This window comes from Lutra lutra, chromosome 4 (genome assembly GCF_902655055.1).
Source record: "Lutra lutra chromosome 4, mLutLut1.2, whole genome shotgun sequence".
Lineage (NCBI taxonomy): Eukaryota > Metazoa > Chordata > Mammalia > Carnivora > Mustelidae > Lutra > Lutra lutra.
The window spans coordinates 153,787,036-153,810,448 of NC_062281.1; the positions used below are offsets into that span (position 1 = coordinate 153,787,036).

At 55.7% G+C, this 23,413-nt stretch overlaps 1 protein-coding gene across 5 annotated transcripts in view; it reads left to right on the forward strand.

Annotated features, from left to right (window-relative positions):
- SSBP3 (single stranded DNA binding protein 3) overlaps positions 1–23,413 on the forward strand; it is a 161,371-nt gene that overhangs the window by 115,714 nt on the left and 22,244 nt on the right. For 2 of the 5 annotated variants that reach the window (XM_047728141.1, XM_047728145.1), the window contains 2 exons: positions 20,374–20,454; positions 21,360–21,419. The exons of 1 other annotated variant lie outside the window; for it this stretch is intronic. In XM_047728141.1, the coding sequence (XP_047584097.1) occupies positions 20,374–20,454; positions 21,360–21,419 (141 nt within the window). The remainder of the gene's footprint in view (positions 1–20,373; positions 20,455–21,359; positions 21,420–23,413) is intronic. 2 more of the 5 variants (XM_047728142.1, XM_047728146.1) reach the window with 1 other exon arrangement.

The following is a 23,413-nucleotide window of genomic DNA, read 5'->3' on the forward strand; positions in this document are numbered from 1 at the left end:
TGGAAGAAAATGGGACATTCATAACGGACCCAAGAAAGAAAGGAGGCAGACAGGCTTCTACCCTTTCCCCAGAGGGGAAGCCCAGGGGCTGCTGTCTGAGATGGGCCTCCATGCCGAGGGACAGCCATCTTCCTGGCCACTGCAGGTGGGTGTCCTGTACCTGGTTGGTCTTTCCCCCAGGTGTTACCTGCTAGGGCCTTCTTTCCCAGGCTCACACATCCTCCCACATGAGGCCACGGGTGCACCCTGGACACAGTGCCGTTGTGGCTTTCCTGCCTGGTGGACAGAGCCCCGGGTACTGGTCTCCACCTGCGTGCCTGTTGAGGCTGCTCGCTGGCGTCTGAGTGCCCAGTGCAGGCTGCTGTGGCAGAAAGAGGTGGACAGTAGCCAGCTGCATTTGTTAAATAGGCCGTTGACTTCTATTTTGGCCTGAGTCTGGGGCTAGGCAAGGTCTGCCTGATAATGTGGGCAGCTCATAACTTCCTGCTTTGGTAGAATTGTCCATGGTTAAGGCCTAATTCCAGACATACTTCTCGGGCCCTCCTCTATGACGTTCAGGGGTGTGTGGTCAGAAAGCCCAGACCGAATCCTGTCCTTATTTGGCCACTTCCAGCCACCATCAAACAGAGGTAACTTTTGGATCCTCTTGAGTGGAGGTCTTTTCTGATCCCCAGTCAGGATGAACCCACCAAGAGTTGGGGTGGGGGTGGAGGGTGCATGGAGCCAGGGACCTGTGTGCTCCAGACTCTCTACTTCCTGGGTGACTTTGGCTTTGTCCCCGCCATACCCTCCTCAGGTGAGGACATTGTTTTCTAGTCAGTCAGGTGAATATGAAGGCAGCATAGGTGCTTCCTGGCTGTGATGCTGACCCCCTCTGGCTGGGTCAGTGCTGAGGGTAAAGGGTATCTCTCCGGAAGGAGGTAGTGACTGCCCATTTCCGGAGTAGGCCAGCTCACGACTAGAATATCTTCCGGAGTAGACCAGCTCACGACTAGAATATCAGCTATCGAATGCGGACACTGCCCCTGCCTCAGCTCTCCCACCACTGCTTTGCTATTTGAAGAGAAATAGAGATGCTCTCGGGTTTAATCGGCTGCCAACAATTGCACTTCTTCCCCTGCTTGGCCGCAGTCTGGGCGGCAGCTCTGCGGCTGGGGGGGGTCTTTGCACCAGGATAGCTGGCCTGGGTTGGCTGACTCAGCTGCGACCAGATCCTGTCCTCCGGTGGCCGGCCCAGTTTTCACATCGGGACTCCACCCCTAGTTGGTGCCAAATTTCGAAGCCAGTGGGACCTCCCAGGTGGGTGGGTGGGTAGACAGCAGCTGTCTACCCATCCCCCCAACTCCAGCCCCACAGAAAGGAACATAGGGGACTTACTTCCTTAGACTGGCAGGCTGCGAGGCTACTCCTGGGGTCGGAAGGTTTGGCCATCCACGCCTTAGGTTCCATCCGTTGGCTTTTTCTTACTTAGTGTTGAGGGGTCCTGTGGCACGAGATGTGTCTGATAACAAGTTGAGGGCTGGTGGAGAGATGGTTCAGGACCTGGCCTGACCATACCTCATAGTATTGGGGAGTATTTTGGGGTTCTTGGGGTTATGATAGAACTTAGCCAGGACGTTCTACTTCTGTGCGTTCCTTGTAAAAAGACACCTTCATCTTGGCATTCCCAGCATCTGGCATGCACGAAGGACCCAGGGGGTGTTTGAACTGAGCTTATTTGTGCTGCTCAGTTACCAGGAGTAGAGCCCCGCCAGCCCCAAAGCTCTAGATCCTCATTCTGTCCAGGCTTGGAGGGTCCAGGGGCCGCGTTCTGGAGTGGGGAAGGATACAGAAGATGAGAGCCTGAGGACACCTGTTCTAGTCCCCTGCTTGTCTATACACTTGCTGAGTGACCTTGGGCAAGTTGCTCGCTGTCTCTGGACCCCAGTTTCCTCGCTAGTAGATGAAGCAGGGTGGACCAGATGGTCTCCGAGGGCCTTTCCAACTTGGATTTTCTGCTTGGGATCCAGATGGATTTTACATAATCAAGCAGTGGCATTTTTTTTTCCATGCAGCTTAAGTCAGTTGGGCTGTACATCTGGCAGACTCTGCTTAGTTTTGGCCAGGCCTCCTGGTCTGGGTGGGCCCCCTCCCAGCTCCTTGGCCCTAAGGTAGTTCTAAGGGAGGTGCCCTTCAATGAGGATTTCTAGGTCTAGAGCTGGGGAATGGCAGGAGGGCAGGGGTCACGAAGAAGGGAGCACTGAGTACAGGCTGTTTTTGTTCTTGTTTTGTTTTAAATTCCAGTGATTGTTTTCAGTTATGTCGTGTTTTTAGACATGGGTCTTACTTTCATTTTGATCACCGCGCTTCTGCAGAGGGGAGGCATGGCTGACTGGGGGAGAGAGACTGGGAGAGGTGACTGACCTGCTCATTGAGCAGCTACAGGTCATAATCGGGGTCTCAGCCCAGGCTTGCTGGCTCGGGACCCCAGTGTTCTAACTCAGTGGTCAGATGCATGTCTGGTTGTCTAGAGAGAGAATAGAGAACAAGAGAAAAGGAGGGAAATGATGGAGGGAGAAGGAGAAAACTCTAGCCATCTTCTCTCAAAAGCAGGCAGTGTTTCTGCTCCGATGCCAGCCCCGATTGGTTGGCTGCCGGACCGCTGTTGGGAGTGATTCTTGAGCCGTGTGTGGGCTCAGCGGATATTGGTGGGCGTTGTCTGCCGTGAACATGCAGATGTAGATGGTAGTATGTGACGTCCGAATTTGCCCCGATCCCTGATCGAGGGCAGACTTTGTATAGATGCAGAATGGATTGTATAGATGCAGAATGGAGGCCCAGAGGCAGATGGGACTGTGGTTTGTGATAGCAATCAGCCCCCTCTGTGAGGGCAGGGGCTTGACTCTCGGCCAGAACTGATCAGTCCTGGTCTGCCCCCAGGAGCACCCAGCCTAGCAGAGAGGCTTGATGGATAACCCATGCCCTGGAGCAAGAAATGAAGGTGCCTGCCTGCCAAGGGGCTTCCTGGAGGCCACATTCTGGGGTGGGGTCCCAGTGAGGGGGTGGATAGGTGGTTGCTCTGTAGGAGACGTGGCTGGAGAGTTTGCTGGCAGCTTTTGCTGGACCTTGTGGAGAACTGTGGGCTCCATCCAGAGGTAGTGGAAGCCACTGGAGCACCCTGGTCTGGATAACGCCTGGGCCAGGTCCGTGTTCCTGAACAGTTCACTCTGCACTGGTTCTGTCCACTCTTCGGAGGCGGGAACCTGGGGGCAGACCACACCGAAGATGGAGACTGGTGTTGCCAAGATCCAGTCGAAGGATTAAAGAGCGAGTCTTCTCTGGAAGACAGTCTTGGGGGAACCCAAGCTCCCTTTGCCAGAAGCTCATCACGTCTGCTGTGAACATCCCTAGATACTTTCTGTTGTAGTGGGACACAATAGGGGTTGACATGTCCTGTCCCCCCACCTCCCCATTCCAGTGAGTTCTCATTCCGGCCGGCCGAGCCCACCCACCTCTGAGGTCTGCCTCCAGAGAACCCTCCCCACCAGTCATGAAGGAGTGGGGAGAAGAAGCATAGTCCAGAAACCTAAGAAATTATCCAAAAATAAGAGGGAGAGCTAGACGCATGACCTTGGACCTTGCCTGTTGAGATTATAGGGAGCACACGCCTCATTTTTTGCAGAAGTAGCCGGGGTTTCTGTGGGAGAGGAGCAGCCTCAGGAAGTCTATGATGACTGACTTGGAGTGTCTGAAGTTCGGCCACATAGAAGATACTCAGACCGGGGGCGCCTGGCTGCCTCAGTCAGAAGAGTGTGCGACTCTTGATCTCAGGGTTGTGAATTTAAGCCCCATGTTGGGTGTAGAGATTACTTAAAGAAAGAAAGAAATCTTAAAAAACAAAACAAAACAAAACAAGATACTCAAACCTGCCTCCTCAGCCCTTTGATCTCAGATCCTTCAGAGAAAAGAAGAGGGAGGCCAGTTTGAGTCTTTGAATGTAAGACAGTTCTACCACCTCCTGTCTACTTAAAGTAGTGAGCTCCCTGGCACTCAGTGGTAACCAAGTAGAGACTCTGCCCAGTAGAGAGCCCTGGGGACTGAGTGCCTTGGGGTGGGATGGTGTGTTTCCAGGGAGAATCAAAGCCCAGTAAATAAGGGCTTGGCGGTGGCGGCCGCTCAGGCAGTTCCCAAGAGCTGGGTCGAGTGCTGTCCATTTCCTGCCTTCCTCTCCGGCGGCAAGCAGGCAGCAGCACAGTGAGTTGGCATTCCTCTTGCCAGAAAGCTACAGCGGCAGGAAAGACCTCAGTGCTGACTAGAGCCAGGGTGGGACGAGGAGAGGCTTGGGAAGAAGCAAACCACCTTGTTTGTGTGGTTTTCAAAGCCTGCAGCAAAGGGAGGACTTGATGGTGGGGGATGGGGGGCTTGGGTCCACATCTGATGGATGGTCAGTCTGAGGCCAGGACCTAAACTGCGTGAGGCCCAGGAGACTTGCCGGTCATCCTGTAGCCCATTGGCCAGACATGGTCTCTAAGGCCACAGTGGCCTCCCAATCACGCAGCCTCAGTGAGCACCTCGGAAAAATGAGGCAGCCCCGTACCCGCCCTCAAGGGGCTCACAGTCTGGTGGAGGAGGCAGGGAATGATTACACCAACAGTCCAGTGCCACAGGGGGCAGGCGAAGGAGCATCTGGCCTAACCTGGGGTCCATCTGGGAAACTTCCCTGAGGGGCTAGCCTAGAGGAGTGAGGTCTGAGCAGGAGGCAGTGGTCAGTGAGTGGGGAGAGGGGGCAATAGGCCTGTATGTGGGTGTGAAAGGGGCAAGCTTTGGATGGCAGGAGGCCTGGAGAGATACTTAAGCTTAAAGACAGGGGAGTCATGGAAGGTTCCTAAGAAAGGAAATGACCGGCTTCCAGGAAGACCCAGCAGCCTGGAGGGGCTGGACTTGTGGCAGGCTGCCATTGTGTAAGTGTGGATTCCAGGCTGTGGTCCCGGGGGTGGGGAGTGGCCAGGCCCTGGGCAGCAGTGGTGCCTCAGTGCAGTGGCCTGTGCCTCCCTGCCCTGAACTCACAGCGTCTTGCTGGATGTGTAGTGGGGAGGAAGCAGAGGTGGGAGGGTGTGCCCAGGGTTCTGACTTGGCACTGGACTTCGGGGTACTGAGAGCCTGTCAGGTGCCTCCTACCCTGTCAGACCCTTTACTTTCGAAGGGAGAGGGCCTGGCATGTAGACCTTTGGCTGCCCCCTTGCCCCTTGAGGCTCCCAGCCCATGCTCTCAGGTCCTAAAGAAGACTTGTCTGACCTGTTGTAGTTGGTGGAACACTCTAGATTAGGAAAGGTATCCCCGTGTGTGAATCCATTTGACCCTGGGAGGTAGGCCTGAGAGCTAACAGCATTTCCACTCAAGATGAAGAAACCGAGGCTCCCGTTGGCCGGAGTTGCTCAGGGAAGATGGGTGTGGACCAGGTGGTAGGCACTAGAGCTTCTCGATGAATGCCCTGTCTTGGGTGAGGAGGAGCAAGTCCCCTCCCTTTCTGGGCCCCATGCTCTGGCCCCTGACCCTTGCCCTGGCTCCATCACTGAGGGCAGGATGGGTTCCGATTGATGTGCTGTGCCAGTCTGTGGGAGAGGAGGACAGAGATGCCTTGCGGGGTCGGGTTGGTCGGAGAGTGTGCCAGTTCCTTCAGGGGGCAGAAACACCCCTCCTCGCCCCTCACCCTGCTGTCCGCCTCCAGACTGACAGAAGGCAGGGTCACCCCTGCTGAGAAGGATTAGACAGGAGGCGGGGCACCCCAACTGCTGGGCGCTGGGCTGCCCCACCCCAGCCCCACCTGTTCCAAGCCAATGTAGTGTGCCCCCAGTCCCACAGCAGCCCCCCCCCCCCGCCCCCGCCCCGTGAATAAGCCAGCAGCAGCTCTAAGCCCAAAGACCCCTGCCCTTGGTGTTAGATATCCTGGTTTGGGTCTAGCCCTGTTGCCAGACTGCTGGGTGTCCTTGCAGGGCCATCCTCCCCTCTCTGGGCCTTAGGTGCCTTAGAGGACTATAGAAACCCCTGGCTGCTGGGAAACCGTGTTGCCTGAGCTGTCCCCTGGCCCCATCATGGACCCACACACAGCTCTCCCCCACCCCCGCCCTCCAACTCCCCAACAATTGCCCGGCCTGTGTGGAAAGGCCAGGGCAGGAGAGAAGGTAGGGGGAGGCTTTTCTTCTTGCCAACACCACCTCCACAAAGGTCAGGCTTTGCTCCCGCCCCGCCCGGCAGCCAGCCTGGTGCCTAGCGTCTGCCCAGCGGCAGAGGACCGCGCCGGGGCTCCTAGCAACCGCAGACAAAAGGTTACTCCTGACGTGCCAGGCTGCCGGCCCCCTCGCCCTCCCTTCGGAGAGGAAAACAAAGTTGTGGCCTTGACTGGCGCGTGTGCCTGTGTGCACGCGTGCGGGCGTGTGTCTATCTGCACACTCGGGCCACTTCTCCGCCCCGCCGACAAACGTGAACTCCGCATGTCGCGCCGTAACTCTCGCTGATGAAATGGAAAGTTGGACATAAATCAGTGTCTGCCGCCCTGTTAGCTACGCACCAGCAGCCAGTGCCTGGGAGGTTTGCTCGGTAACAAAGCACTGGGCCTCTCCACGGGCCTCGGCTGCCCCCTAACGCGGAGCCGGCCCCGCAGCGGGGAGCCCAGCACCAGGGAGCCCAGCCACTGGTGGCCTCCCCCTCCCCGCTGAGGACCTCCCCCGCCACAGGTCTCTGCTCCCTTTGCGGTGAAAGGAAAGGGAGCGCTTTCCAGAAGGACCCTGGGACCTGGGAGGCTCACACTAGTTCTTACTGCTGCTCTTAAAACCCCTGGAGACCCCAGGGTGTCCCCTCTCTCCTCCTGAGCTGTGAGCTGACTTGGGTCTGACTTTCAGGGATCCCATTGTCAAAGATTGGTGTCAGCAGCCCCTTCACCCCTCGGGTTTTAAAAGCTTGGGCCGATTTATCCTTTTCCCCTTTAGTACTGGTTTTTTTACTTTGGATTTCTCTTAGATTAGATTCCCCCCCTGCGTCTGAGAGCTGCTCTGCTGTGTTGTCCTGTCCCCTGTCCCAGCGCCATGACTGGGTCTGTCTCCGCCCTCTCCCTGCCACCCCCGCCATGATCCTCCTGCCTTTCCAGAGGGTGGAGGAGCCCCCTTGTGTTTTTGTTTTGTTTCTTCATAGTTGGCGGAGGGGGTAGACCCTTCTGTGTTCCTGCTTCCACCTTCTGTGCAGATCATGCTGAGGGGTTTTTTTTCCCTTTAAAAAAAAAAGGTCACATTCCTCAGCCCTTGTAGCAGAAGAGGTTGGAGGAAGAGAATTCCAGTGGAATCCTATAATAACATGCCTTGGCATTATGTGGCTAGGGCTAGACCCCCCTGAATAAGATCACACCACGCTGAAGGAAACTGCCCTTTGGGGAGTCTGGGCTGGGCCAGGGGGCCGGGCCGGGGTCAGAGGGCTTTCTCACATCTCGCCGAGTGCTAATTGTGAGGTGCTGTTCTGAGAGCTGGGATGGAGCAGCCCATCCACAGGGCGGGTTTCGGGCTCATGTCCTACTTCTGCCTAAGTGAACTCCTCAGCCCGCTCAGCTTGCCTTTCCCCGGAACCTCTCCCTCCCCCAGATGAAGGTCTTAGGATAAATGAAGGTCCTGGGCCAGACCCACTGGTTGCCCAGCAAGCCCCTGTCTCTTGCTAATACCCAAATGGGGGTGGTTACACTTGGTAAGAGTATGGCTGGGGGACCACAGCTTTTATGCAGTGTTCTCTCCAGGCTGGGTGCTGGGCTCCCCCAGGGGCACCCTGACTGGGGGCCACCACATCACCTCTGCACGCAGCACAGGGATGAGGCATCGGAGGGCAGCAGCCCTGGGAGAGGCCTCCTATGGACACCTTGGAAGAGGGCAGCGCAAGGTGCGGTGGCTGTGACCAGGAGCTTAGGAGGAGGACCCCCGACCTCCTCCCTCCCGCCAGTGCCACTTCCTGACCATGTGTTCTGGGGAGGTTACCCGACCTCTCTGGGCACTGGTGTCCTCAGCTGTGCTGAGAGCACTTGTTCATCAAATCACAGTGCTTCCTTGGCGGGGCTCTGGTAAGGACAGACTCTGCATAGAAACATGGAGCCGTGCTCAGTGCTGGTTTAGTACTGCCATGGAAACACGACCCGTGGGCTTTAGGATCCACATTGATGAGCACCTGGGCCCCTGGAAGCTCATTCGCCATATTCCTCTCCCTCCCCCCTCCCCCCAAGGCCTTCCATCCTTCCAGAAGGCTCTGAAGTCACGCAGCCTGGGCTGACACGTGGGTTGCCTTGAGAAGGTCCGCTAACCCATCTGGGTGCCATAGCTTCACCAGAAAGCTGGGGTCAAGGTAGCCCCAGACTCCCGGGCGCCTGTGAGGATGCCAGGAAACGAGGCCCACGAAGCCCTGCCTGGTGCCCGGCGTGGCTAAACACTCAGGTGTCTGTCTTGGGGACGCATATAGGTCTGTCCCGGGGCTGTTCTTGTCTCAGAGCTAGGGGTCACTCCGGAGCTAGGTCCCGCAGCTCATCCAAGGGCACGGGCCACTGTGGGTGCTCTTCATCCAAGAAGGGGCTATTCCTAGAGGCTTGGCACAGCTTTGGTGGCAGTGACACGTGGGAGAGGTTCTGGGTGTTTTCGATGGGTATTAGCCTTTCAGTTAGACCAATGTGTTTGGGACCTGGCAAGCACAGGCCCCTTTAATGTGTTACCTCACTTAATCCTGTCCTATGTGGCTTAACTCCTTGCTCCCCGGTCCACCCAGGGGGAGTTGACAGGGGAGGTAGAGGCAGGGAAGCAGGTCGTATGGCCGGGAGCTTCTGATTCTCTTCCCACCGGGCTCATTAATATGAACTCTTCTTTTCGAGTTCACGTCGACTCTCCCGCCCAGGCATTTGGGTCTTTGCCGGGCATCCTGAGTTCTGTTACCAGCGGGCCTCACCTGGGTGTCATTTGAGTGTCCGCTCCCCACCTGTGAAGCAGGAACAACTTCTCCCTGCTTCACCAGCTAGGACTTTGGAAATGCATTCGGAACGAAAGGCAGATCAGAAATCCGCACCAGCCCTCCTTCCCAGGGACTTGCGTTCAGCCATCTCTTCCTTCAGTACACATTCGAGTGACAGCTCTCTGCCCAGCCCTGCAGGCCTCCCAGGGTCGGGAGGCCAGACGGAACCTGTGTACAGGGGTTCATAGTCCATGGGGCTGACCCCAGCTCTTCCTATCGATGATGTCCTTGTGTTAAAGACATAGAGTCTGGGCTCTTGGTAAGATACTCGCAGGTCTTTGTGATCTAAGCCCTGCTACCCTCACGCCATTACTGGACCAGCTGTTGATCCCTACGATGGGCCAGGGCCACTGCTCTCAGACCCAGCCTCTGCACCTCCACCATTACTGTGTGGCCTCTTCTGTAGACAGCAGCATTCTCCCCTGCCCTTCTAGAAGGCTCTTCAGTCTCAGGTCAGTGTTATTCAAGGAGACTTGGGCGAAGTCTTGCCCTATCCTTGCCCCAAGAAACACATGCCCTGACATTGAGTCTGATGAAGAGCCTCGTCCTCGGAGTAATCGCAGCATCAGTCCCGAGAAACTTACTCAAGAGCGTGGAGAAGTGCAGTCAATTCTGGGGCCGCGGCTCTACCGTTCTGGGCCTTAACCTGCCTGTCTGTGACATGCAACCCCATTAGAGGGCAGGCACGGGAAGGGCAGTGGCAAGCAGGGGAGACCCGGCTCCTGTCCCCTGGGGCATCAGAGGCAGAAGAAATATGTGTCCACTTCAGGGGCCAGACGACTCCAGAAGAGTTGGCTGAGGTGCGCTCAGCATCAGGCAGGCTGCCGGAGGGCCATGCCTCCAGCCTGAGGTGTGGCAGACCAGGAGGCGGCACCCTGGGATTAGGGTCCTGGGAGAGCCTAGTCAAAGAAGAGGGGGCTCCCAAAGGATTCCTTGAGGTGGGGGAGATCTGAGCCACCTCCTGTGCTGAGGGTCAGTTCCCAGCACTGGACTGAGTACTTGACTCTCAGTATCTCAGTCCTCCAGCTCTCTGGGAGGAGGTGAGTAAGAATGGCAGGGGTGGCAGACGGTGCTCCTGGCCATGAATCTGGGGCACTTCCAACAGCTCCCCCCCCCTCCTTCCCGCACACACTCACTTAGCTGTCCCTTGTGCTTCTGTTGAGGTTTGCCCAGTTGCATAACCCACGGCCCAGTGACTCTGGGTGGGCTTCCTAAACCCATTTCTTCCCAGAGTCCTGGTTCTTTCCCTTGCCCCATCCTGTTGCTTCTGCTTAGCTGAGGAAGGAAGGTGAGCTCTTGGGCCATTCCCCAAGCTGTTCTGGTTTTGGGGAAGAGGAGGCATGAGACCGTCCAGTCATCCAGGGAGCTACAAAGCACAGGGAGAACCGTGGCCGACTTTGCTGTGGCCAGCTCAGCCGTCTTCCGCTCAGTGGACAATAGGGGATGAATTCTGGCATTCTGGACGTGGGACTTCCAAAGCCCTGTGCCTTCCCTTCCGAGTTGGATATGATGAGATCCTTACTTTGTGGATCGTCTTTCGGGGTGCGAAGGGGTAGCAGGGTGAAGGCTGTGTGCATGCATGTGCTGGAGAGCTTAAAGTAGAGCACGAATTCTCTGGGTGGATGAGGCAGTGCTTTTTAATATGCACCTCGCTTTCCCTGTGCCGCTGTGATTAACAGCAAAGCTTGAGCGCTGGTGAGAGTGGAATCGAGGCTGGCGGGCAGGAGCAAGACGCATCTTTGCAGCTCTATCCATTTGCAGAACAAAAGGCAATCTTTTGATTTGGAGGGGGGTGGTGGTGGAGATTTGGTTCTCTTGGCAAGGTTAGGTGTTCCTAGGGATTGGCGTGCTTCTGGATCCTGAGTCTTTCTCTACCCCTCCTGCTTACCCACAGAGTTGGTCTCTATCGCAGTGAGTCTGTGTCAGGGAGAGAGAGGTTTGCTCTCTGGATCCTGGCCAGAAACCCACATGGCTAGGACTGGGTGTTGGAGACCTTCCCCAACATGAAAGAAGGCTAGCTATTCTGGGCCAGAGTGTGGCTTCGTGGGAGAGTTAGCTCCCGAGATAGCCATGAACTCAGTTTTCCTGTGGCTACAAGTCTTGATTCTAACTTGAGAGACACCATGGAAACATCTTTGGAAAGGAAAGGAACGGGTGTGTAATTCCCAAGATCTAGATCTGATTGGCACGCTTATGCAGGAGCTCCTAAGGGTTAAGGACCCTGCTTCTCAGCCTGGAGGGCCCAGCCCCAGGGTCTCCATCTTGTGCCCACGGCCCTCCAGCACCATGGCCACACTGCCCCTACAGCATAGGGGCCAGTCTCTCAGCCCAGAAGCCCCTTCTCTTTCTTCTCTGCCAGAGGATACCTGTTCCTTCTTCCAGGCCCTGCCTCAGTGTGCTAATTCTCTCACTGCTGCCCTCCTGCTTCCTCCATCCCATGCCTGTTGGGGTGCTGCCGTGGTAATAGTTAGACCTGGGACTCTGGTCCACAGTACTGCTTGTTCACGTGTGTCCAGCGTTTAGTGCACCCTCAGCCCAGGGTGCTGGGACCCAGTGGCTGGATACACTCCCAGATGGACTGGGTCCCACGCGTGCTTTTGTCCCATGTCCCCGAAAAGGATGCCTGGTTATACAGACACAGGCACATACAAAGAATCTCTAGCGGGGGAGCCCCAGAAGTTTAGTAGCTGGAGGCATGGTCATCTCTCTTCTGCCCCCCACCCCGTCCCAACCATAGCCCTTCAAGGTAGAGGCCCTTCCCAAGATGACCCTAGAGAAATTCACCGCAAAGGAGGGGGTCACACAGTGTGAACCTGCTGAAAAAACTAAGGTCTGGAACCGAGTCCCCAGAATGTTCTGTGCTGGCATTCGTTCCCTAGCACTGTGGTGAGAAGGAGACTGGGAAGGTACTCCAGGGCCAGCCAGCTGGATGTGAATGCTGGCTGTCATGTTACAAGGATGAAAGGTCATTTTGTGCAAGACCAGTGGTCAAGAAAACTGGGGCTCTGTGACTGGCTGCATGGTATCATGGCAGGAGAACCACAGCTCGGGTTTGCTGCTCCCTGGTCCAACTCTCATTCTGTTCATCCGCAGTGGGAAAAATCGTGGCTCTGATAAATAATACTGTAATGTCATTGGACTTCAGTTTCCTTATTCTCTGTGGGGTTAATTTTTGCTTCATTTGTCTTATTGGGAAGATCTGAGGCTAACAGTCAGAAAGTAGATATGGTACTTACCTTGAGGATTTTTTTTTTTTTTAAGATTTTATTCATTTAACAGAGAGAGATCACAAGTAGGCAGAGAGGAAGGGAAGCAGACTCCCTGCCGAGCAGAGAGCCCGATGCAGGAGTCGATCGCAGGACCCTGAGATCATGACCCGAGCCGAAAGCAGAGGCCTAACCCACTGAGCCCCCCAGGCACCCTACCTTGAGGATTTTAAAAGACCCCAGTTTTTAACCTTTTTCCACCTTGTAACCCATTCCCTATCCCAAGGGTCAGCGCACTTTCTTGTGAAGGACCAGATAGTAGATCTCTGAGGCTCTGTGGGCCCTCTGGTCTCTGTCACAGCGCTGACATTGACAGACAGCTGTTGTGTGGCAGCAGCTGTGGACCGGGCACAGATGGGCATGTGGCTATGTTCCGATAAAACTTTATTTGCAAAAACAGGCAGCAGGCTATATTTGGCCATGAGCCAGTTTGCCAGCTCTTCCTCTAGCTCAGCGTGGTGGCCGTGCTCTTGGAGTCCTTGCCCTGCAGCTGACCCCAGACTCCGTTCTGGGTCTGCGGCGTGGTGCAGGCCACCAAGCCTGGCCCTGGGACCAGTGAGATGGGGCTCAGTCTTCCTGTCTGTGCGAGGGCTGGGGGAAGAGGCGGGGGCGGGGGGCAGTACGTGCCGGAACTCTGCATTAGGTCTTGGACGCTGCCACTACTTTCATTTGCCACGCTTCCTCCCTTTGTTTTGAAAACCATCGCCTGCTGATTCTATGTCTCTGTGGGGCAAGCGGGCCTCATGTCTGTTGAGAACGTTCGCTGAGCACCTCCTGTGAGTGTCTTGGCACCAGATTCACAAGTAGGCAGACCTCTCACTCTTGCCGTCCGCCCAGCCCCATCCCAGCTCCTTGGAGAGGTGCAGTGAGAAGCGGAGGTCAGCTGGGGCCTTTGCTCAGACAGAAATCAGAGTCTTCTGCTGATCTTTGCCCAGAGGGGACCTTGGTGGCCATATAGATTGCTGATGGTACGCAGAGGTGACCCCAAGGGGGAGACATCGTGTACAGTCCTCCCTCTAACCGGCCATCTCCCCACCATCCCAGGAAGAGGGGCTGCCACCACTTGACTTCTCTCTGGCAAAACCCATCCTCCTGGTCTGGTGCCCCCAGAGGGTTTTGATTCCTGTGGGCTCATGTCCTAGGCAGTCCACTGCCCCTGCCGTGGAGCTCTCGGGGCCGGGGGTGGGGGGGCCGCAGTGCGGCGCAGTCATGCCGTCAGGTGTGGCCCAGCTCAGCCCCCTGAGGACCTGCTGGGTGTGTCCTGGACACACAGATGGCTCAGGCTCCCTCTGCCCTCGAGTTGGTCATCTTAGCTCCAGTTCTGGCCTGTATTTCCCACATACACACGCACAGAGAAGCTTCTATGGGGAGGGGACAGACAGAGGCAGGAGAGGAAAGCAACTGTGCGAGCCACTGCCAGCTTGGTTCCCATGGGTCAAAGTAAAGAAAGAACTTTTCCTCTGCTGAGGTGCATGTCAAAGGGGAGGGGCGGCTAAAGCTCTCCCTCCCTCATCTAGCCAAGTGGTCAAGTTCACACTCGAAGGACGAGGTGGACTGCACCAACGGACATGGTGGCAGGGAATCAGTGGCACTCGGGCACTCCTTGGCTCTGTCTCCCCAGAATGGGCTTATGCCATTTTCTGTCAGCATTTGTGTCCAAGGAACAAATTGGATTGTCTGCCACATGCCTTTTACCATGTGTATAATTCATGTAATTTTATATTCTCTCAATTAAAGTGACACGCCCAACAGGCAGATGACACAGGCCCCTAGTAATATAAGTCGTCTGTCTCCATGGCCTGTCGATAAAACATGCCCCCAGCCTTGCCAAGCCAGCGGCCACTGGCCCCATGAGTGAGAAGGGATGAAGATGTGTAGAGTGTTGGGTCTCTGAGACACCTGAAACGTCCAAGTGCCATCCCCAAAGGCCTCCTGTGAAGACAGAAGGCAAATTTTGGCCAGTGGTAAGCATGTAGCATTCTGCGGCTTACAGAGCATTCTCCTGGCTTTCCTGTGAGGAACCCGAACTCCATGTCACCTGAACTCCTCCCCTTTGAAGATGAGCAGCCCACACCCCAGGAAGACAAGGCAGGACGCCAGCCCGAGTGCCCTGGGCTCTGGAGCCCAACATTTGCCCTGGCCACAACTCATTCTCATGTGTGCTCTTTCCCGGGCTCACTTCTGCACCCAGAAAGCCTGGAGTTAAGCCTCAGCTCTGTTTCCCTGACAGTCCATGATTTCCAGTCAGGGAAAGGCAGCCTTGGAGAGTGTGAGGTGGCGCCAGGTGAAGGAGCAGTGAGTTTTAGAAATATTGAACTTAGCACTTAGCTTTTATTATTTTTCTCCTTTAAAAAAAAATGCACTTTTTTTTTGTTTTAATTTGACTTTTAATTTTAAAGCACTATCCTCTCTTTTCTGTGAGAATCTTTAGTTCAGAGGACCAGCTCAGTCACCCCATTGGTACTATTCTGGGTCCCTTAAACTCCGAGGGGTTAGATGTGGGCTGGCTGACTGTGGCTGTGGGGTCCGCGTGTGGGCCAAGTCTCTCTGCCCTGTCCGGCCCCTGCCCAGCATGTGCACACGGCGGGGAAGGCCATGCCCATGCCCTCGAGCAGCCTGCGTGGAGTCTACGGATTAGACACAGTGTCTGAAGAGGAGTGCCCCGTGGCGGGGCAGAGTGGGCTGCACAAAGGAGGGTGTGTGGGCTTTCAACCGGCTGAGGGAGGGCGCTCCCAGCAGAGCGGGCCTCACTGCTGCTTTCCCCATAAATGGGCAGTGAGGGGCCACCGGAACATGAGGCGTGAATGCGCGGCCACGGAAGCCTAGGGACCTCCCGCACGCCTAGCGCTGTCACCTGCACCACCCCACTGCAATGTCCCTTTTTCCTCCTGAGGGAACTGGACTCACCATGTGCCCCAGAGATGCTGGGAGCGGCTGCCAGTCAGGGCCATGGAACCTGAAGCGTTTGCCATCGTGCCATAAGCCCATCTACCTCCTGAGGATGGCTTCGGGGGAAGTGCAGGGATTCAAGCCAGCTGCGACCCAGAGGCATGGGTGGCTCCTGCTGACACTCTGAAATGCCTTTCTGCGGAGACCATGGGTCTCTTGTGCCGTGGGGCTGTTCTGCTCCCCTCCCCATCTGTGACAGGAAAGCCTCTCTCACTGAACTCTCAGTGTCGCACCATTGCAGAACCTCCCAGGCCCCCAGGCCCTGCTTACAGGGCCCTCCGAGGCTGTGAGATGGGACACTACCCAGCGCTGGAACTGCAGGGAACAAAAGAAGTGTGGGAGTTCTGGATCTCCGGTCAGAGATGTTGGGACCCTGGAGACAGAGTGGAAAGTCCATTAACAGGGTCTGGGGCAGAATGAAAGCCCAGGCAGGAAGTGGGCACGTTTTCTGCTCCCTTCTCCCAGATTTGGTTGTGGGATTTCCCACTTGGGGTCTCTCCCTGGTGCAGGCCTCCCTGGCATCACCCCCCTACCCCGCCAACGGGGGCAGTGCCCTGCAGTGGAAAGATTTCTGACCAGTCAGGGGACCTCAGTTCTCAGCCCAGTTTCCCGTTGGCCTACCTTCTGCAGCCACGCTGGGCCTCAGTTTACCTGACAGCTTCTCTTGGACCCCATGGCATTTTAAACCAACACAAGCTCATTTGTCACCATGTCCTCATCCTTCTCCCCAGCTAGCCTGACCGGTCTGATGCACCTCCATCACCCACCCCCAGGACATGGGGCTGGCTGGACCCCCAAGGTCAGCCTCCAGAATATGTATATGTGTGAGTGACTGGCCGCACCCCCCATCCTTGAGCCTCTAGGATTTGTTCCTCTGCTCTTCATATTCCATGTGTGACACGGAGACACCCCTTGTGGGCTTGGTGGAGTAGTGGGCCAGCTCAGACCCCCTGGAGCTCTAGAATCAGACTTGGAGCCTGGTTCCACCGCTGAATGGTTTTGCCAGTGGCTTCACCCTTTTGAGGTGTGAAGCGGAGCGACTGCTCATGTTTCCAGCCATGAGTCCAGGGTCACGTTCGCTAATGCAGGTGACGTGCGGCTTTATTACTATCTCCATTTCTCTGACGAGGGAAGTGCAGTCAGTGGCTGAGTCCACTTTACCTACAGTGGGCAGGAGTATGATTGTCATAAAGAGATTCCCCCCGCTGGGATTAGGCGATGTGGCTCTGCCACCAGTGCATTCTCTGTGGTCTTGGACAGGTCACACCTCTGTCCTGGGCATCATTTTCTTCCCTGCAAGTGCAGGGCACTGGGAGAAGTGACGATCTGTCAGAGCCACCCACTGCAGGCAGGTAGGTATAACTCTCCCCAAGCTGCCAATGGGAGCCCCAACTTGGTTTGACCCAGTACTCTGTGCACCTTAGATGTCTGCCGATAACCATGTGCTCTATGGCGTCCTGGGAGGGTGGATATGCTGTTCATGAGACGGAAATCCTTCGACGTCTAAGCAGAGTTGGACTCAGAGGCTCTTTTTGGCCAAGTAGGCTTCCAGATGCACCTAATGTTGGTTCTTCTGAAGCTTTCAGTGAGAGCAAGCCAGGAGGCCCCAAGGGGCAGCCGTCCTGTGTGGGAAAGTTCATCAGTACCATCAGCGTTAGGACTCCCTCCTTCTCCCACCTTCTACCTGTACCCGCTCCCCCGGCCTGTCGGATCCTTTTGGAGTTTGGGGAAGAGAAAAGCCTAACAACCCAAAGAAGGTCAGAGCCCTCAAGCAAGGTCGTTTGTGGTCTGCCTCCTCTGTGACCTTTTGACCAAGTGGGTAAGGAGTTGAAAAGACCATAAAGTCTGCCTTCTCAACACCTACCTGTTGGTCTCCTGTGGAGAAGGCAGGGGAGGAGAGAAACTCCTCTTATGGGCGCACTAAACCACAGGGCAGCAAATCCTATTCCTCCTTGTGGAGCTGGGAACAGGTCTGTCGTCGTCTTAACAGAAGCAGCCGTTTTCGGTGTGGTGCCCTGTTCTCTGCCCCAAGAACGCATCAGGCCTGCTGGGTGCCTCCCTATGCTGTTGCACACTGTCCCAGGGCCAGAGTCTGGACGCAGATCGAGTGGCAGACAGCTCCAGGCCGAGCGGAGGTAGCAGAGACCCAGAGGATGGCGCTTTGGCTGGATGCGGGTGACCACCAGGAATTGATAGGCTTCTGCCTTCATGGAGGAAACACTTTTTGGCTCACAGAGCTCCTAGCCATGCTAGGGGCTGTGCTGGGAAGTACACGAGCAGAGCCCGGTTACCACATACTCTGCGGTGGGACAGGAGACCCCTGCTCTGGGGACATGAGTGTTGAGCTGCGTCCCCGCCTGTCTCGAGACCATGGTGGGGTTTTCTCTCCGGGCAACAGGCCAGCCTAGGCCAGCTTTCTGTTGTCCTCAGTGTTCCAAACCTGGGCTCCAAGTCATGGGGGAGACTTCTGAGAAGGCTGTTCCCTCCCCAGACTTCACAGCCCACTCGCCACCTCTCCCTCCTAGCCAGAGAAGTTGCCAGACCAGCCCAGAGCCTCTCAGACCAGCCGTGCGCTCCCGGCCCTTACTACTCATTGGCCATCTGTGTTGAGGCGGCTGCTTGGAGGCGAACTTGTGCCATAGCCGCTTCTTCAGGGGCCAGTTACCAGAGTCTGGCAGGGAGTTTCTGAGGGAGGTAGAGAGGTGAGGCACGCGTAATGGCCTGGCCTCTGAACATCAGGGTGCCCAAGCAGCCATAATCTAGGGGCAGGAGACAGCTTGGAATGGCCTTCCAGACCCAGTTTCGAGCATTGGCCCTAAGCAGGGGCCGCCGCTGGCTGAGGTCCCCTGTGGGTGGCAGACACTCTGGGGCGCTTTCCATACCTTTTCTACAGTTAGCCGTCAGGTCAGCTGCTGCTTGCCTCCCCTGGCTTACAGGGCCACAGGTGTGGGGGACCTGCCCGGAGACAAGCCGCTCTCCCCGAAGGAGCTCCGGATCCTACCAGGGAAGGGCCACGAGAGTTGGAAGGAGGAGGCACTCCCTTCTTGCCAAGAGCTGGGAACCAACAGAAGGCCTTTTGCCCCCTCTTGGCAACTGGACCTCACCCTCGAACCCTCTTCTTCTGTTCTTTTTATTTTTCTTTTTTTGGGGGTTGGCTTTGAATTATCTTATTTTGTTTACATTGCACCCAAGTTTCATGGTACAAAAGACTTGCAGGTGCAAATATGTCCCGCCTTCATTAGCTTCCCCTCCCTTTTTAATTTATGTGATTTCAATTTTCCTTCCCTGTACTGTTAATTAGGGGACCCTCTAATCAGCGCCATTATCACAGTGGTATTCATGTTTAGGAAAGCCGCTAAACAAATGCTTGCAAAATTGCTAAATGGCTAATTAATGTCTGTTAATTAAGAAAATTGCTCATGGTAACAAACCATGCCGTTGCTGGCAGCCGCTAGAAAGACACACACTTGTTGAAATTAGTAGCGTGGCAGGTAGGGGAACATCTGCTCCACAGAGCTCTCCGGAAGTGAGCAGCCCCTCACTTGGCCGAGAAACTCCAGGCCTGTCCTCAGCAGCGCCCCCACCTTCCCAGACAGCTCCCTGCCATCTTTCCTTGCACACCTCTTCTGTCTCTGGGCCCACCGCCCAGTACCAGCCCCTCCACCTCGCCCTGGCTCTGGACTGTGTTTTCTGAGCAGGTGGGAGGCTGGGCAGCCTGGCTTTGAGGGAGAAGGCTGACGAAGAGAATCCTACCTGCATCGCGAAGATTCTCTCTCCCTTTCCTCTTTAATGTAACCTCCCCCATCCCCTGTGCAGGTTTTGGACTTTTCTCAAAAGCGACTTGCGAGAGTAATGATGGCATGATCTAGGGTAGAGAAGAGTGAATTAGGGTGAGCTCTTCGTCACCAGCCCCCCTGTCCAGCTCTGAACATCCCAAAGGCAGGAAGGAGCTTCCAAGTTGGGCCTTTTGTGCTTTTTGATTGACCTGCAGTAGGAAATACGTTTGACATGGTGAACCAGTACACACACACACATATATATATAAATGTGAAAAGAAGTGGGTGAAAAGACTTGCCTTTATACACACAGAGCTGTTAGTTTCTATTCTGTTTTTTTATTCTGTTCCAGGTTTTTAGGAAACAATGGTTGCAACCCACTAAATTGATTTCACCATCCACTAATGGGTTGCAACCCACAGTTTGACCCATCCTGTGGTTTGAGTGAATTCACCTGCCCATCTCTTCTGGGGGGGAGCCAAGGTCAGCATAGCCCAGGGCTTCTGGGGTCAGCTCAGGACCGTGGGTAGCTCACTGCTGGCTAGAGTGGAAAGCCCAGCCCCTCCACCCACCCACCCACCCAGCAGTCAAGGGCCTCCAGCCCCAGCCCCCTGCCCCTCTGCACATGCCAGCTTGAGTTCTGGGCTACAGGAGTCCAGGCGAGTCTCAGGGCCATCAGGCATCTCATCCTGGTTTTGCCGTCCAGTTGTATGGCTGTGGCCAAGTTCCCTCATCCCTTGAGATCCAGTTTCCTTATGGGTAAAAAGAATGAGAAACCCCACTTCATGGGGCCCTTTAAAAGTGAAGGTGAATTAATAAAGTTCACGGCATGGGTTCTCTGTAACCCTCCGTCCTTTTGTTCCCTTGTCTGTTTGATCTCTGGCCCAGCCTGACTCCTCCTGTCCCCATGCACCCATCAGGCCCCCTCCCCTTAGCAGCGCGGCCCAGGAGCCTGCATCCTGTCTGTGTCCCTCTCCAGACCGGAAGCTCCCCCAAACCAGGGCCTTGCTATGCGTCGCCGTGTTCTCTGAGCCCATCACAACCAGCGTATTTAACATGGCAAACTCCTCTCCAGCCGTAGACGGTGCCCGGGCCCCCCGCTCCTGCGTGCTTTGGCAAAGGAGCTGGGTTTTATTTCCCGTCCCCGTAAACCACCCCGTGAGTGTGTTCATCGGCTTCTCTCCCTCCCGCTCTCTGCGCCCACCGTTGAGCCTGCGACCCAAGCCGCCACGCACCTCCCCGCCAGCCAGAGCCCGCACGCCCGCCCGCCCGCCCGCCGCCTGCCCTTCGTTTTGGTTTAATTTTTGTTCTTTTAAGCTTCTGCGCTTCTCCATGTGCTGTGATCTATAACCTGCCTCTACTGTCTGGCCTCACAGGGTCCTCCGGGGTCACAGCCCTCGCCGCACGCACAGCCTCCACCTCACAATCCCAGCAGCATGATGGGACCCCACAGTCAGGTAAAAAGCACTGTGGCTCGCCCGCCCGCCGGGGGGCGCGGGGCACGAGGAGGACAGAGCCAGCAGAGGAAAAACAAAAATCAAAAATGTGCTCTAGCCATTGCTTTCGAGTCTTTATGGACAAATGAAATTAAAAAGAAAAATTTTTCACCCCCTCCCCCCCAAAGACAGTCTTCATTCCTTGGACATCACACCCAGCTTGGATCTGAAACCAAAAGAAAAGCAAATAGATTTCTGTGACCTTGTCAGCGGCCTTTATGTTTTTGTTTTTTCCTCTCTCACTTTTGGTTTGGTTTTTTGAGTTTGGTTAACCATTTGTTCGTAACCAAAGCTGCATCCCTAGGCTTTCTCTGTGTGCGCTCTCGCTGCTCCTGCCCATCGCCCCGCACAAGTCAGGGAGCCCGCTGACCCCTTACCGTTCTCATTGTGTCCCCCCACCCCAAATCCTTGCTCCCCTTCCGCACCCCGTGTCAGTGGTTTCTGTGTGTGTGTGCGCGCACGCGCGTGTGTGTCCAGCTCTGTCCGCACACCCGGAACATTTTGTGTATGAGTCCCCTTCTGAGTCGCGATTTTCCCTTCCTGAGAGCAGAGATCTCTTCCTCGGCCCTGCACCACTGTAACGGCTCCTCCCTCCGCACCCCCTGCCCAGGCCCAGCCGCGCGCTCCAGCCACCCAGAGTAGATGTCCATGGACACACGTGGAGTCAGGAGCCGCCCGTGCCGGGCGCCTCTGTTGTTCCCTCCACCCAGAGGAAGTTGTGCCCAGAGGGAAGAGGCCACTGGGAGAAAGAGAGTTGGAAAGATGGCTGGTTGTAACAAAACTGGACTTGGTGGCTTGGAGCGCAGTCGTGTTTGTCCCTGGGTGGGAGTGCAGGCTGTCACTGAACTACTTCCCTGTAATTGCAGCCTTTTATGTCACCGCGCTACGCAGGCGGCCCCAGGCCCCCGATCAGAATGGGAAACCAGGTACTGTACCTTTTCATGTTCTCTCTCCCCTCACCCAGCCACCCTTGGCCCCCGCTGGACTGTGACGCCAGTCCAAACTTGGGGAAAGTATTTGGAGGTGGAGGGACAGGTTTGAGTGCTGGAGGTAGCTTACAGGCCGGTCCCCGAGGAGGGCCCTTTGTCCGCTCTGTGTTCACGGTACAGCCCCTCTCCCAGCATTGCCTCTACCTCTCTTGGTGGGCTCTGGGTGGCAGAGCAGACCCTGGTGGTTCCTGGAGCCCAGAGGGCAGCAGCAGAAGCAGCCCCAGTGGGAATGCAGGGTTTCAGCTAGTCTAGGGAAGGTGGTAATGCCCCTGCCCCCTCCCTTCCAGGCCCTTCTTGGAAAAGGGTCTTCCTCCTTAATGAAGTTAATTGACAACGTGCATTTTTTTTCCTGGAAGCTTTTGAGAATTGCCAAGGCTGGTAAATATAATCCTGCTATTAAGGGGAGAAATGGCCCGTAGGAATGCTTAGATCAGGAGCCTGGATGCAGCGGAGCAGGACGCTTGTGAGTTTCTAAGCAATGTCTGCCTGTTTCCCAGACCCAACTCAAAACAAGAAAGGATTTGTTCGTGTAATTAGGAAAGTGGTCCGCTTATGGGGAGGGCTTCTCGGCCTGGGGTTGTGTGCCTTATGCTGGCCCATGAGGGTTGGCAGTTCTTAGGTGGTCTGGAGAAATCGGCCCCCGCGCCGCCATCCCTAGTTCAGCCCCCCCGGGGGCGGGAAGGGAGCTGGAGAGGTAAAGATAAAATATCTTTTGAGGATCAACAGAGTTAAAAGAAACTTAAAAAGAAATGTTAGGGAGGTTTCTTTTCATGCTGAAGTATTTTTTTACATAAAATTCTTCGAGTGACCTTGCAGAAACCCTTCAAAAGATGTGACTGCATCATCAGCGCCTCTAGCCCCTGTTGCCTCTGGAGCTTGGGAGTTCTCTTAGCAGCCAGAGTAGCCTTGTTGTTTCTGTAGCAGTGTTGTAGTTGCAGCACTGCAAGGAAGGCCTCCCTCTGGGTGCTGAGCTGCAGGGCCTAAGGCGAGACCGTCGTAGTCCGGGGCCACCAGATTGTACTGTTAAATTGCCTGTCAGGTTTCCAGTTTTGTTTTGTTTTGTTTTGTTTTTTTTCCACCTCCAAAAGTCTTTTGTTTTCTTTTTCTCTGACATGAGGGAGAGAGGTAGATAAGAATCAGACACCCAGCTTTTTGAACAAGGAGGGACCCTTTGGTATGTCCCAGAGGAGGAAGCAGGTCAGAGTGGAGGAGTGGCTTCCCGGAGTCCTGCAGGAAGCCAGGTCAAGTGCGTCTGCAGCTCCCAGTGCAGCACCACTTCCTTGGCCCCTCACCAGCGTTCAGAGTTGTGAATGTGCTGGCCCAGCCACCGCGAGGGTGGCCTCTGCCGTCGCAGGCACGGGCCCCCACAGCACCTTCTCCCCCTGCCCGGTGCATCCAGGGGCTCTCCTTGGCCCGAACTGGACTCCTCCCCATGGAGGGAACAGATGCTTTCTTATCATCACTGTGGCCTTTTCTCCAGCAATTAGGGGACACGAGAGGAAACATGTATGTTCCTGTTTATCAATTAAGCATGAGCCAGCACCTAAGAGAGCAAACGGAGAATAAATCTGTCCTCTGCACCTCACATTACAAAACAGTCGGAACCTTCCCGCCAACCGCCTCCCCCACCCCACATTTGGAAATCTATACCAATTTCCAATTTGCTGTGGACTCAAGAAGTCTTTGCCCTCCAGGGAGGGATGTGCCCCTCTCAGGGGTGTTGCACCTGGGTGGGGGGGGTGCGGAGAGTGCCTCAGTTGGCGGTGGAACAGAACCCTCGGCCACCCCAGTGCACTCAGGCCTAGCTGAGGCTCACGGGACCACCTGTGGTAGGGCAGTGGGAAGGGCACTGGGTGGGGGACAAGAAGCTAAGGACTGTTGACGTGTCCTCTGAGCTTTACAAGGCTGTCCTCCCACCTGCCTCCCTGGTG